Below are 16,685 nucleotides of genomic sequence, written 5' to 3' on the forward strand. Positions count from 1 at the left end.
GTGCATTAGAAGTTACCCAATAGGAACAGAATAAAGGGTTGGATTTTAGTAAAGCTTTGAATCGCTGCATCAGGAACTGTATATCTGAAATGTTACAAACCTTTCACTAAACTTTAGTGAGCGTTATAATAAACCTGATTATCATAAGTATTTAATCCTGCAGGCCCATGCTAGGACGTATCATTATATTAATTAGATGTCCCCAGAGTTTTAAGACATTTATAAAAAAAAAAAAAAAAAAAAACAACTTAATGGTGGTTTTGGCTTTGAATCAGTATAGAGAGTATAAAATCTGAATTTTGTTGTGTGTGTATATGAAAACTTAGAAAATGATGTTTGTGGTTTTATCAGAGCCGAGGAAGAACTCGACTGCTTCCTGTTAAAATCACAATATGCCATATGCTCATGTGGTAGTAGAATAAAGTGCTGCGACAGCTCAAACCACCTGTTTCTTCATGCAAATAAATTCTGCCTGGAAATATTTTAGTAGCTTAATCCAGGACCTGACACTGTGACCCTGTATTAAGCAGTTCTGCTATGTGTCATCATGAGTAATGCTGGTCATAATGGTAACAATTACCAATAATATAAGGGTGCCCATACATGTGGTTATATAAGTAGAAAAACAGCAAAAGAGTGGGGCGGGCACTCACCAGTCAGTAAATCTTCTTAAAATCAATTCCTTTATTGGATACACTTAAAAACATCCTTGGGAGGGAGAAGAAGCATTATAGGCGAAAAAAGGACAACAGCGGTTTCGCTTTCCTCAGAATGCTTTTTCAAGCCTTAGATGCAAGTGGTTATATATACATGTGGTTATAGTGTACCACATGGCTGGAGCTGTGGTTCTGAAATGCAGTTTTTATGCATTTAGCTCATACAGGTTAAACATGTCAGCAGCACATTTTACTTTACTGCTGAGTGGCGGCAAATCTACATATAGAAAAATGCAAGTTTGTTCATGTTTTGAGGGAAAAAAACTACAACACAGTTTGTTGTATGGTGAGTAAATCTTTATGCATATGGCCATCATAGGATGTACATAGGCAATGTACACATTTCCAAATATAGACATACCTGATCCTGACGCCTCCTTCCAAATTGGGAAAGTTGTGACAGCATTATTTGCTGATCTAGCAATTCTATCCTCTGTTGCCTTTGGATGTCCACTGTTGCACCCATGCCAACATGAGCCTCGCTGACAGGCTCAACAGATGAAAATAATGGCTCCACAGTCTGGGAGAAAACTTTAGCTAGCCAGTTAGGAACGCACAGAACTTGTTGAACATTTAAAACATCCTTGTTATAGAACAATCCAGAAACCTGAAAAGATAAATAAAAGATTTAGAAAAAAAAAATATTTGTACAGTACTTGCAATATGCCCTACATGCATGGTTAAAGGGGTTATTAAATATTGATGACCTATCCTAAAGATAGGTCCCTATTATCAGACTGGTGGGGGTCTGCCACCCAGCACCCCTACTGAATAGCTATTTTTAGCAGCAGATACATAGAGCAGGAAGCAGACACCTCCTATCTCTGTGTAGTGGCGGAACTGAGTCATTGCAGCGTAGGGCTCTTTTAAATCAATAAAAGCTGATGTGCAGTACCTGAACTGGCCACTACACAGAGAACAGAGCTCTCTGTTTCCTGCTCTATTCTCTGTGTGTAAGCTTCTGAGAGCAGTTAACAGATAGGGGTGCCTGGTTTCTGACCCAAACCAATATGATATTGATGATTCTTAGGAAAGGACATCAGTACTTGTAGCCTGCAAAGCTTTTTTAATACTAAACCAAAAATAGGGTTATATGTGAATATTAAGAGTAGAAATATTTAGCTTTTTTTTTTTTTTCATAAATAGTTATAGTCTTTCCTTCATGAAAGAATACAACTTTCTACCATATTGTAGAAGTGATAACATAGTGAGTGTATAACATAGTGAATATTGTATACCTGCACTTCTGTATTACTCATATATACAGATCATGTTTACTTGTAATTATAAAGTAGCTCTGTATGAACAAAGACTAAAGATTCTTTCAGACACCAGAATATTGTTCTACAGAAAACTTTATAATGACTGACATTACCAGTTTACCAGAAAATAGAAGCAACATCTCTAATTACGGTATTTGTCAACCACAAACACTGATTGTATTCTCTATAAGCAGAAAAAAATAACCAAAAAAAGTAAAAACTGAAAATTCTGCCGTACCACGTTCTTACCATTATGAAGACCCACAAAGGTCTTCAAAAAGAGGTCTCTTTCAGGATAGATTTATGTGTAGTTCCCAAACATTGCTTTTAAGAGCATATATATTATAATATATTGGACAGGGGACGTTAACCAATATTACCAAGAACATTTGTATGTATGCATGATCAATTTTAATCTACAATGGATGAGATTTACTCACTTTTGCATCACTTATGAATGATGTGGGAATTGCGCTAGACTGATTATTATTTATACCAGTTTACTAGGATAACTGACCCCTGAAATCTAACCCTGCTCTGTGCGTCTACGCCATAAGGGGCGTAATGAATTGGCCCAGCATGGTACGGGGCCTGCTATATACGGCCAGGGCCCTGCAGCACCATAATAGCAATTGGTGAAAGCCTGGGTGCTCAATCACTTTACATATTGTTAATGGAATTGCTGGGTTCCTTTATAATAAAAGCTTGCTCAGGGGAGGTGATTAAAAGTAACAAATATTTATACTCACCTCTGCTGGGGCTCTGATGATTCCCAGCATCCTCTTCGGGCTCTTTGGACCTGTGACTGAGGTCACGTGCCCCAGTGGTCACTGCTGGGACATGTGATTGGGCCCCAGCAATCACAAAGTGAGCACTGGCATAAAGACTTTGTGACACGTGTCCACACTATAATGCTTGGGGTCAATATGGAGCATAATACTGTGTGGGGCCAATATGGAGCGTATTATACTCTGTGGGGCCCACTATGGAGGATATATTACTGTAGGGGGACCACTGTCTAGCATATTATACTGTGTAGGTGCCATTGTGGAACTTATTATGCTCTGTGGGACCACTGTGGAGCATTATACTGTAGGTGGGCTCTTGTGAAGATATTATACTGCGTGAGCCCCTTCACTATTTACATCATAGCTCATCGGTTTTATAGCAGATGTTTAATTATTAGGCGGAGTTCACATTAACAAAGGGTGCAGGACTTTTGTGTCCATTCAAAATAATGAACTTATTTTTTTTTTTTTTTAACATTAATGTCTATGGCTAACGGACAGTAATAGGCAGTTGTCTGTAATATTGTCTGTTCTTTTCTGTGCATGCTCAGAAAGTAGAACAAAAAAATAAGCAAAAAAAGACAGACAGTATAAAAATGGCCAATAGTGGACACTAAGGGCTCGTTCACACGTGGGCAAAGGGGCGGATTTTGACAGCGGATTTCGATTCAAAATCCGCCACTTTACAATGGTGGTCTATGCAGACCGCCGGGCTTCTTTTTTCCGCTAGCGGCGGGCTGCTGCTAGCGGAGAAAAGAAGTGACATGTCCTATCTTCAGGAGGAAACCACGGCGCGCTGGATCGCGGCTTCCGCCTAGCGGCAGCACCCTCCTATGTTGGCTCATTCATTTGAGCCGACATAGGGGGGGGGGAAAGCTGCGACTGCAATGGTCACGGCAGGCGGGTTTTGACCAGAGAGAGACGCGGCTCGCCGCGGCTCTCTCTGTGTCAAAACCCGCGCGGGAGATGCACATGTGAACTGACCCTTACTGATGTTAAAGTGTCCGTTTTTCTTTTTCTTTTTAACTGATCCATTAAATTACATCCCCGTAGGCTGTACCAGGGTCTAGAGTCCCAACATGTAAGAGGTAAGTGGTAACTTATTCTGAGCTCCAGAGTTAATTTGCATAATGACTAAAAGGATGACATTTCGAAAACAGAGGCACAAAAGGGGTAAACACTGTTTTAGTCAGGTGACGCTAAGATATATATTTGCCGGGCTTTGTTGATATGCTGGGTTCTGGTGACAGCCTCTATTTAAAAGGTGAAGCTTGGGAAATATATGTGCACACGTGCCAATGTATAGTACCTGTTGTAAGCCGAGGCTGGTCAGGTAATGGAGGGGGTGTACATCTCACCCAGACTACTCAGGGAGGTGAAATGAGAAAACTACAGGAATGTTTGTTCTCAGCAGACAACTTTTGTCTGCTGAGCATTTTGGTAAATGCTCCATACTGGGTTGGATTTTTAGGAATAACAGGTAGGTTGGTAGTGGGACCTATCATTCCACCCCCCTCCAGTCCACACTTTGGCGATGTTCTGGCAGCGACTCAACTGCAGAGAGTTTCCTCGTCAAGGAGGCTTAAGAAGCCAGCTCCAGCCGCAACACTTTGGCAGAGTTTGGCTGGAGAGCAAACAGAGAGGTCATATTTTTGGGAGCTGTGTCCTGAATGATTCTACTGGCTTTTGGATTTCTGTTATTCTAGGTGATGTAACCTATTCTATGTTTAGTTAGAGCCTAGCCGGGCAGGTATTTATTTTTGTATTGTTTCCTTTTGTTGCTGCACTACCTTTTTGAGTGAAAATAAACTCTACCTTTGTTTTGGACTAAAATAAACTGAACTTGTGTGTCTATGGCATAGACTTGTGTGTCTATGCCACCCCACCTAGCAAGCCCAGACCCTGACACTGTGCACACACAAAGTGTTGAGTGGCAGGTGTACATTCTTTTTTTTAATTGTCATAGAAGGGGGGGCACATGTCATGCACAATATCTAAGTATCTATCGTAACGATAGATCAGTTACTATTACCAGTTGAAGATGACAGGGAGTTCTCATAATGAACATCAGTCAATACTTATTGAAAGCAATGATGTGTTATCTATATTATGTATGGACATGTAGGGTATTCTTTAGAAATGTAATAGGACATTAGGATTATCTACACTAAATAAAACTAAATGTATACAAAAGTGAAATCATACAGAGAAGAAGAGCTAAAAAACACAACTACTTAAAAGCATTATTAGAGGTGAGAATAATTTACATATTTTCTGTTACACCCAAAAGTGTATCCTGATACAATCTACTAGATGAGCCTGAGATACTGTGTCAAACAGCAAGTTTTCATATTGACAGTCTCATAATGCACCGAGCGATGGTCTCACTTAAAGTACATGGCACGCAACTGTACCTGTACATATATATACATTTTTAAGTTGAGGATATTGGTGTGTAAGAACAGGAAGAAACATTTCTACAGAAAACTGCCCATGATACTTTCTCATGCCAAAAATAAATATATAATAGTGATGTTGGGCACCTGGCCAGATAGAGATAAGTGTTCTCATGTACATAGACACGAGCCTGTATAGCTTTACACAGTAGCGGAATGGAGTAACACAGCTTACGTGCTCTGCTCATGGTGCCATATGTACAAAGAAATTTCTCCTACAAGCATTGCTCTTAGGGGAGAATACTTCTACATAAATACAATTGATTATTTTGGCACCAACAATCTAAATGTATATGATATGTGTACATAACACAAATAAAAAAAAAGTAACAACACACAAACATGTCTTCCCTTAACGGGATATTCTAGTAGCCGATACCCCCACCAGTCTGCTGTTTGAAACAGTGTGCATTGCAGCCTCTTCACTGAACACCGGGTATAGTGCAATAGTGTATATCGCTATATAGTTGTGGTATTGCATCTCAATCCCTTTCGCTTGAATGGGACTGAGCGGTCATGAGTCATGAACAATTCAAGTTCCACTTCTCAGTCTACTGACAAGCCTAGAATTTAAGTTAGAAATAATCAACATGGTCACCTTTAAATCCTGCCAAAGTATTACATGTAAAGACCATGTTACTATTTGAACAGCATAGTTTACAAAGGTAATCGATATGTATGTTACACGCAAAAATAAACATGTTATAAAGCCCTCTTAAAGTCAAATTCCTGCAAGGATGACTGACACCTGACGAGAAACTATGATCGGGGCTTGTTTGTCTAATACCACAGGTTGATGCAAAACTGTATAGATTATCAGCAGTACATCCCAGATTACACAAATCTATGCAAAGTGGCCATTATAAAGATCATGTCTCTAAAAATAAATCTAAGAAGTTTAGGGGCTATTCACAGTATAAACTAGATTACACAGGTTGATGCAAAGTGGAGCCTATAGTGATCACTTCTCCTCTATTCAGCTGTACGGATTATCAGAAGAACACCCCATAATAAATAGGTCAATGCAAAGTGGATTCTATAGCAATCACTTCTCCTCCGTTCTGCTGCATGGATTATCAGAAGTACACTCCGGAATATACAGGTCAATGCAAAGTGGATGCTATATTGAACACCACTTCCATTCAGCTGCATGGATCATCAGATGTACATCCCAGATTAAACAGGATAATTTGAAGGGGATGCCTAAGCGATGGCTTCTCCTCCATTCAGCAGCATGGATCATCAGAATGTACCCCAGATTACACAGGGCAATGCAAAGGGGATGCTATAGTGATGGCTTCTCCTCCATTCAGCAGCACTGATTAACCGCAGCACATCAGAGATTACACATGGCAGTATGCTGATGATAATCTATATATTTTATCCTGCTAAATAGATTAAATTAAAAGTCTCAACGAAACACTAACTGAAACTGACTAACTCGCATAAAGCTAGGTTCACACATGCACCTGGTCTCCATTCAGGGATTCCATCCCTGAATTCGCTTGAAAAATGTAAAGAGAAAAGTCCTGCAAGCAGTGCTTTTCTCTTCGCATTTTTCAGGCAGAAACTAGAGATGAGCGAACACTAAAATGTTCGAGGTTCGAAATTCGATTCGAACAGCCGCTCACTGTTCGAGTGTTCGAATGGGTTTCGAACCCCATTATAGTCTATGGGGAACATAAACTCGTTAAGGGGGAAACCCAAATTCGTGTCTGGAGGGTCACCAAGTCCACTATGACACCCCAGGAAATGATACCAACACCCTGGAATGACACTGGGACAGCAGGGGAAGCATGTCTGGGGGCATAAAAGTCACTTTATTTCATGGAAATCCCTGTCAGTTTGCGATTTTCGCAAGCTAACTTTTCCCCATAGAAATGCATTGGCCAGTGCTGATTGGCCAGAGTACGGAACTCGACCAATCAGCGCTGGCTCTGCTGGAGGAGGCGGAGTCTAAGATAGCTCCACACCAGTCTCCATTCAGGTCCGACCTTAGACTCCGCCTCCTCCGGCAGAGCCAGCGCTGATTGGCCGAAGGCTGGCCAATGCATTCCTATGCGAATGCAGACTTAGCAGTGCTGAGTCAGTTTTGCTCAACTACACATCTGATGCACACTCGGCACTGCTACATCAGATGTAGCAATCTGATGTAGCAGAGCCGAGGGTGCACTAGAACCCCTGTGCAAACTCAGTTCACGCTAATAGAATGCATTGGCCAGCGCTGATTGGCCAATGCATTCTATTAGCCCGATGAAGTAGAGCTGAATGTGTGTGCTAAGCACACTCATTCAGCACTGCTTCATCACGCCAATACAATGCATTAGCCAGTGCTGATTGGCCAGAGTACGGAATTCGGCCAATCAGCGCTGGCCAATGCATTCTATTAGCCCGATGAAGTAGAGCTGAATGTGTGTGCTAAGCACACACATTCAGCACTGCTTCATCACGCCAATACAATGCATTAGCCAGTGCTGATTGGCCAGAGTACGGAATTCGGCCAATCAGCGCTGGCTCTGCTGGAGGAGGCGGAGTCTAAGGTCGGACCTGAATGGAGACTGGTGTGGAGCGATCTTAGACTCCGCCTCCTCCAGCAGAGCCAGCGCTGATTGGCCGAATTCCGTACTCTGGCCAATCAGCGCTGGCCAATGCATTCTATTAGCCCGATGAAGTAGAGCTGAATGTGTGTGCTAAGCACACACATTCAGCACTGCTTCATCACGCCAATACAATGCATTAGTCAGTGCTGATTGGCCAGAGTACGGAATTCGGCCAATCAGCGCTGGCTCTGCTGGAGGAGGCGGAGTCTAAGATCGCTCCACACCAGTCTCCATTCAGGTCCGACCTTAGACTCCGCCTCCTCCGGCAGAGCCAGCGCTGATTGGCCGAAGGCTGGCCAATGCATTCCTATGCGAATGCAGACTTAGCAGTGCTGAGTCAGTTTTGCTCAACTACACATCTGATGCACACTCGGCACTGCTACATCAGATGTAGCAATCTGATGTAGCAGAGCCGAGGGTGCACTAGAACCCCTGTGCAAACTCAGTTCACGCTAATAGAATGCATTGGCCAGCGCTGATTGGCCAATGCATTCTATTAGCCCGATGAAGTAGAGCTGAATGTGTGTGCTAAGCACACACATTCAGCACTGCTTCATCACGCCAATACAATGCATTAGCCAGTGCTGATTGGCCAGAGTACGGAATTCGGCCAATCAGCGCTGGCTCTGCTGGAGGAGGCGGAGTCCAAGGTCGGACCTGAATGGAGACTGGTGTGGAGCGATCTTAGACTCCGCCTCCTCCAGCAGAGCCAGCGCTGATTGGCCGAATTCCGTACTCTGGCCAATCAGCGCTGGCCAATGCATTCTATTAGCTTGATGAAGCAGAGTGTGCACAAGGGTTCAAGCGCACCCTCGGCTCTGATGTAGCAGAGCTGAGGCTGCACAAGGGTTCAAGCGCACCCTCGGCTCTGATGTAGGAGAGCCGAGGGTGCACTTGAACCCTTGTGCACCCTCAGCTCTGCTACATCAGAGCCGAGGGTGCGCTTGAACCCTTGTGCACACTCTGCTTCATCAAGCTAATAGAATGCATTGGCCAGCGCTGATTGGCCAATGTATTCTATTAGCCTGATGAAGTAGAGCTGAATGTGTGTGCTAAGCACACACATTCAGCTCTACTTCATCGGGCTAATAGAATGCATTGGCCAGCGCTGATTGGCCAGAGTACGGAACTCGACCAATCAGCGCTGGCTCTGCTGGAGGAGGCGGAGTCTAAGATCGCTCCACACCAGTCTCCATTCAGGTCCGACATTAGACTCCGCCTCCTCCAGCAGAGCCAGCGCTGATTGGCCGAATTCCGTACTCTGGCCAATCAGCACTGGCTAATGCATTGTATTGGCGTGATGAAGCAGTGCTGAATGTGTGTGCTTAGCACACACATTCAGCTCTACTTCATCGGGCTAATAGAATGCATTGGCCAATCAGCGCTGGCCAATGCATTCTATTAGCGTGAACTGAGTTTGCACAGGGGTTCTAGTGCACCCTCGGCTCTGCTACATCAGATTGCTACATCTGATGTAGCAGTGCCGAGTGTGCATCAGATGTGTAGTTGAGCAAAACTGACTCAGCACTGCTAAGTCTGCATTCGCATAGGAATGCATTGGCCAGCCTTCGGCCAATCAGCGCTGGCTCTGCCGGAGGAGGCGGAGTCTAAGGTCGGACCTGAATGGAGACTGGTGTGGAGCGATCTTAGACTCCGCCTCCTCCAGCAGAGCCAGCGCTGATTGGTCGAGTTCCGTACTCTGGCCAATCAGCGCTGGCCAATGCATTCTATTAGCCCGATGAAGTAGAGCTGAATGTGTGTGCTTAGCACACACATTCAGCTCTACTTCATCAGGCTAATAGAATACATTGGCCAATCAGCGCTGGCCAATGCATTCTATTAGCTTGATGAAGCAGAGTGTGCACAAGGGTTCAAGCGCACCCTCGGCTCTGATGTAGCAGAGCTGAGGGTGCACAAGGGTTCAAGTGCACCCTCGGCTCTCCTACATCAGAGCCGAGGGTGCGCTTGAACCCTTGTGCAGCCTCGGCTCTGCTACATCAGAGCCGAGGGTGCGCTTGAACCCTTGTGCACACTCTGCTTCATCAAGCTAATAGAATGCATTGGCCAGCACTGATTGGCCAGAGTACGGAATTCGGCCAATCAGCGCTGGCCAATGCATCCCTATGGGAAAAAGTTTATCTCACAAAAATCACAATTACACACCCGATAGAGCCCCAAAAAGTTATTTTTAATAACATTCCCCCCTAAATAAAGGTTATCCCTAGCTATCCCTGCCTGTACAGCTATCCCTGTCTCATAGTCACAAAGTTCACATTCTCATATGACCCGGATTTGAAATCCACTATTCGTCTAAAATGGAGGTCACCTGATTTCGGCAGCCAATGACTTTTTCCAATTTTTTTCAATGCCCCCGGTGTCGTAGTTCCTGTCCCACCTCCCCTGCGCTGTTATTGGTGCAAAAAAGGCGCCAGGGAAGGTGGGAGGGGAATCGAATTTTGGCGCACTTTACCACGTGGTGTTCGATTCGATTCGAACATGGCGAACACCCTGATATCCGATCGAACATGTGTTCGATAGAACACTGTTCGCTCATCTCTAGCAGAAACCCTTGTGAACCCCATTATGGTCTATGGGGTCCACGGGTTTTCACGGGTAACCGGTTTTTAATCAGATTGGGTTTCCATTTTTGGAGACCCGAAGAACGTAAACCTAAATGCAGGTGTCAATCTAACATAAACGAGGTGATTTTGTTGAAATCAGTTATTGTGATTTAGTTAATACAATATTCGAGAGCTTCTACTTGTAGTTACGTTCGGACCGAACACATCCAAACCAAAACTGCTATTATTATAGTCTCTTCACACCCCAGAGTATAATAAGCAGAAGCCCAGGAGAAAACAATGTTACTCACCTCTCCTAGGCTCTGGCGTGACTCCCTCATCAGTCAGAAGACCAAAAAAGAAGAGGGAGCTGCGCTGGAGCCCAGGAGAGGTGAGTAACACTTTTTAATGTTTGTTCACCTCCACTGGACTGGGGTTTGGACAAGTTTGGTGCAGGTGAAGCTTGGTAGGTTTATCTAACACATATGTGATCTAAATAATCGTATCATAACCAAGGTAAAATGCCCGATTAATCGCGATTTAGGTCAAAATTGCCTAGCCCTAGTTGTGTGCTATATTTATTATACATTTTAGAAACCCTTTTTCACCTTGCTTGACAGGGGGACATGACTTAATAGAAAAGAGGGCAAGAATTTTGTCACATCAGTGTTAGCCAGAGCTAGGAACAACTTTTTACACAATAAATAGGTGGTATTAAATCAGATTAGACAGTCTAAAGATACAACAGATTTAACATCCAGTCTAAAATTTAGATAGGATTAGTAAATCTGCCCCATTGTCTTCTTCCAAGCATTGTGATGTGCATTTGTGCTAAAAAGTTCTACTTTTTTCTCATTTGTCCATAGAATATTTTCATAGAAGCATTGTGAAACATCCACTGTGCCCACAGCCGACTACATCTGAGACATGCCACAATGCTTTGTGGATAGCAGTAACTTCCTTCATACCTAACACAATTGTTTGAGGGGAAAAAAGAAAACTGCACACTATCACCAAAATCTCACCCAAATGTAAAAGCATGATGGGGGAGGGGAGTCATTATTTGACCCCATAGACTATAATAGGGTCCCTCCAGGCTTCCAACATTTTGATATTGAAACCAATGGAGATGAAATCCCTCTGTGCAGAACTTTTCTCTCCACGATTTTTGGCGGAGACTCTGACGCAGATGTGAACATTGCCTTAGGCTCCAAACCTATTCTGAGGGTAGGTCATCAATATCAGATGGGGGGCCCTGACACCTGGAATACTTACCATTTAGTTGTTTCAGTTATTCTCCCTGCACAGTGGATGTGCTCAATAAGATAGGAACAATACAACTGCTTTAGTGTTATTAGTTTAGTAGATTGTGTTTGTCTATAATTATGACTTAGATAATATTCATACCTAATTTTAGTCAATCAGTACAGCAATCCGTTAATTCCAAGGAGATTAATTTTCTTGAAAATCTATCTTAAAAGGAGTCTCCCATCTCTAGTAAGATGGGTGCTGTTATAGCAGTGCCAGGATCCATTCTCACTGCACATAGTGGTGCACATAATAGATCTGATCAGATCTGAGCAGTAAGAGCAGCTACCAGAAGGGTGAACTCCCATCCCCTCTGCACCAATTGGCTCACTAGTGTTTCTGCAAATCTACCAATATTTATCAATGTCATGTGTTTTGTAACCCAATGGAAGCAGATGAATATGGCGTTTGTTTTGTACTTCTAGCACAATAAATAAAATTGATAATGAACTTGTTTATGATCTTTAGAGATATTTGTGTGTTCAGTGTCAACTTTGGTTCTTGACTTCAGTGATTCACTAGAAATCATTGAGAAATGTATTTCATTACATCCTGTATTTCACGACTCAGAGAGAGATATTGCTATCTATCTTCAATGTCATGTTACCCTCAGACATAGAAAAATAAGACTGGGGCAGCATGGTGGCACTGCAGCCTTGCCTTGTGAATCCTGCCAAGGACAACATCTGCAAGGAGTTTGTATGTTCTCCCTGTGTTTGCGTGGGTTTCCTCTGGGTACTCCGGTTTCCTCCCACACATCAAAGACATACTGCTAGGGAATGTAGATTGTGAGCCCGATATGGGACAGTGACTGTCAGTGTCTGTAAAGCACTGCAGAATATGATGGCGCTATACAAGTGAGCATAATAAATAATAAATAAAGACTGTACTGTGTCTATAAATCCACCTACAAATGTACAGCACCATGTTGTTATATCAATAAACAATACAAGAGCTGAAATGGAAGCAGATGAATATGGCGTTTCTTGTTTTGTACTTCTAGCACAATAAATAAAATTGATAATGAACTTGTTTATGATCTTTAGAGATGATATTTGTGTGTTCAGTGTCAACTTGGGTTCTTGACTTCAGTGATTCACTAGAAATCATTGAGAAATGTATTTCATTAAATCCTGTATTCCACGACTTTGACCTGCCTTTGACCTGTAAGATACTGACTGGCAGCCACCAGGTCAAAGGCAATATGGCTGCTCCTTCTGGGCTCCACTCCAATGTGCTCTCTCAGCTGCCACACAGACACCCAACCTCTATCACATGAAGATGGTATGAAAGATACACAGGGCTCTCCTTATATGTTGCAGATATAAGGGGTGTAGTATTTGCTACCACAGAACCTCTCCTCTCTCTTGCAAGCATCCTGATGAGGGGTCAGTTTCTAGAACTGACTGGCCTCTCTAATTGAGATGAGCGAACACTATTCGAAACAGCCGTTTCGAATAGCACACTCCCATAGAAAAGAAAGGACGTAGTCGGCACGCGGGGGGTTAAGCGGCCGGCCGCAGGCAAAGTCTGCGTGCCGGCTATGTCCTTTCGTTTCTATGGGAGTGTGCTATTCGAAACGGCTGTTTGGAATAGTGTTCGCTCATCTCTACTCTCTATGGTTATATGTCTGCTCTATTGCACAGCTCACTGAATTCCAAGATTGCTACATCTCTACAAGCGGTGCCTCAAACTGTCTTCCTCTCCTACAAACCATCACACACAGAGAGCACAGGAATGCGCCATTGAATACACAGACACTCCCGTCCTGGGTAACCTATGCAATGACTGATATAAATGGGTCACACCAAGAGGAAGTATCACGCAACCTTTTAAGCGGGGCACTCACAGATACAACCTTGTTTCGCCCTAAGGAGTCAGGAGTAAGGAAAACACCAGACCATCTTACCAAGTGATGACCTGCACCCATTTGAAATGACACCACTCATAAATCACATACAATTCACAATGCATAATAAAGCTCCTGACATGCTTATCTGTTGTGCTGGACCTTACTAGTACTATGCCTTTGGTAATCCTGTATGCCCAATCTGAACAGGGACATAACTCATTTCAAGCAACAAGCTATTACAACATGGAAAAACAGCCACGTGTTCAAGGTGTGCATTTGTACCACCTTAAAAACAGGCTCCTATATAATGAAGGAAGACCAATCATGGAGGGTCACTTCAAACAGTTATATTTTTATTATTGTTTATTTATATAGCACCATTAATTCCATTAGGGTGGAGAGCTTTTCATCAGTGATGGTGGAGAAACAGGTTAAAGATGAAGATCACCGAGCAGTTGGGTAGAGGGGTTGCTGGGGGTGTAGGGTGAGACTGTCTCTGATGGTTTCAATTTTACTTTTGAAATAAGAGGCAAAGTCTTCAGCTGAGATAAGTGACATCGGAGGGACACAGGAGGATGGAGTTGAAGGTAGTGATAGGTGTTTGGAGTTGCGGGATAGAGCAGATATGAGTGTGGTGAAGTAGACCTGCTTTGCAGAGGTAAGTGCGTTCCTGAATGTAAGAAATGCCTCTTTATACCTGAGGAAGTCTTCCTGGGAGTGGCTTTTCTTCCAGAGGCGTTCTGTAACCCGTGAGGCATGTCTCAGTTTTTCAGTCAAGTTAGTGTGCCAGGGTTGCCTGTTGATCGGTCAGGTTCTGGTGGTTGTGAAGGGGGCCACAGAGTCAAGGGCTGATGTAAATGTGGTATTATAGAAGGCAGCAGCAGCACCTGCGTCCTGGAGTGAGGATATGTCAGCGAGTGGTAGGAGAGAGTCTGAGAGCGTGCGGATGTCAAGGTGGTTAAGGTTCCTGCAGGGGTGTGTTGGTTTAGGGCTTGGGGAACTCTATTACAGAGGAGAGGGCAGAGAATGTCAGCAGGTTGAGACCAGAGAGTGTAGACGGAGAGTTCGAGAGGCTGCACAGAGAGAAGAGGCAGGTGAATATGAGGTCTAGTGTGTGGAGGTAGTGAGGGACACGAGACTGGAAGCGGAGGGGTGGTTTGAGTTAATGCGGATGTAGAAATGACCCTTGATGATGGTGGGGGTGTCTGTGGATAGGAAGTACATTAGCCAGGTGGTGAAGTTGTCGATGTAAGCAGCGGTAGGTCCTGGTGGTCGATATATGACGGCCGGTTGGAGGGTGAGTAGATGCAAACAGAGTTTCACTTCAAAGGAGGGGAGGGTGAGAGCAGGTAGCGGTTGAATTGGGGCAAAAGAGCAATTGTCAGATAGGAGTATGCCTGCGCCTCCACCAGGTTTATTGTTGGGGTGGGGTGTGTGTGAGATTTGCAGACCTCTATAGGAGAGTGCAGCGGGGGAGATCGTGTCTGAGGGCATTAGCCATGTTTCTGGGATACCAAGAAATGAAAATTAATTAGAAAGTAAGAGGTCATGGATGTAGTTAAGATTATTGCGTATGTAACGAGCACTCCATAGCGTACTGGAGAAGACAGGGCGAGGAGCAGGAGCAAGTAAGATAGATTTAAGACTTAAGGGTTCCATGTGCTGATGCAAATTGTGTGGAAAAAGCTGACAGTACTGATTTGCTGGGGTGGTCCAGGATTGGGAGATATGTCACCAAAAGTAAGGAGTAGCATGGAGAGGGACAGCAGGTGTAAGTAGGAGAGTGTTGGGAGGTTGTGAGTTTCTGGGGTGGAAAGCCTGCAGGTTTGTGAGTAGCTGTGCAAAGAAGGTCAGGTGGCGGGGTAGAATAGATGGAGAGATAAAGATTTTTTTACTGACAAGGCTGGTTTGGAGTGGAAAAGTGTTTTTTCCAAATATTGGAAAAACAGTGATTATAGTGAGAATCATTTCTTTTAGAAAATAGATAGGTTTTGATTAAGTGGGTTTTGTTACCTCCAGTTCCCTTCTGGTCCAATTTTGGTCTGTACACTTAGATTCACACTTGGATGTGACACTGACCACTGTCAAACTGACCTATGCACTAACATTTAAACAAACTAGCAAACATTTGTATAATGTTCATCAGGTGTGAGTAGGGGTGTGGATACATGTAGATAGAGTCAGAGGAAGAATCAAACATAGGGAGCGATCTTGGCCATTTAAGAACATAGAATAGTGCATTAGGTGCCAAAGATGACATTCTCCATACGACTAATTTCACATAGTCACCAGTTGAAAACCCAGTTAAGATTGTCATATGTATATGCAGCTCCCCCCAATCCTAACATTGTTTTCATCTGGTCAGTCCCTGAAAAATATTATAGCTAGAATGGCAAACTTGGTGTTGCATGAGAATGTCATTTTTGATATGATACCATATGCACGGTTCTGCTGAGAATATCATCTTTCATATGAACTGTTCTAGGTACTGTAATACCTGTTTGAAGTGATCCCTCTAGCATCAGCATCCCTGCATGCACTTAGTGAAAGCAATGTACAGATTTCAGATCTCAATGTAAACAGTTGCATAAGTCCGACTACCCTCATCATAAAGAACCCTTTGAAACCATATCTCCTCATATGTATTGTCATGATAAGTTATAAACATATAAGGTTTTGTATTTTACCAGTTTATCAGTGATGTAATTTAGAAATGGAGTAATGCAACTGGGTACTTACCACACCACTTACAGCAACCACAAGCATATAGGGACTTGATGTCAAAAGCTAAACAGAGTAAACAAAAGCATAGCAAGTCAATAACAGTACTTATATGACTTTAGCAAACAGAAAATAAGCAGATTGAAATTGTATATCAATATTTATATATTCCTATCTCTGTCTTATCTTTATTAATATTTTGTATGTCTTAATGGTAATAACACAAACCCATTGAGTAATCCAATGAACAAGATCTGAAATATATATAAACAAAAGGAATTGGGAATATACATGGAGGCCTTGTGCAATGCGACCTTCCATTTTGGAATGAAGGGACCGCTGCAATTTAATTTCAACTTATTTATATTCAACCACTGAATAAAGTCTTCCTAATGTATACACACATCGACCATCCATAGTA

The 16,685-nt window shown here is 43.1% G+C and overlaps 1 protein-coding gene across 1 annotated transcript in view; it reads right to left on the reverse strand.

Moving 5' to 3' along the window:
- The window catches only part of UBAC2 (UBA domain containing 2), a 111,060-nt gene that overhangs the window by 25,344 nt on the left and 69,031 nt on the right, over positions 1-16,685 (reverse strand). Inside the window, exons 7-8 of the mRNA XM_075265365.1 lie at positions 16,283-16,330; positions 1,078-1,323 (exon numbers count right to left, since the gene is read on the reverse strand). Of these exons, the coding sequence (XP_075121466.1) occupies positions 1,078-1,323; positions 16,283-16,330 (294 nt within the window). The remainder of the gene's footprint in view (positions 1-1,077; positions 1,324-16,282; positions 16,331-16,685) is intronic.

The sequence above is a fragment of the Leptodactylus fuscus genome, chromosome 2 (genome assembly GCF_031893055.1).
Source record: "Leptodactylus fuscus isolate aLepFus1 chromosome 2, aLepFus1.hap2, whole genome shotgun sequence".
NCBI classification, from domain to species: domain Eukaryota; kingdom Metazoa; phylum Chordata; class Amphibia; order Anura; family Leptodactylidae; genus Leptodactylus; species Leptodactylus fuscus.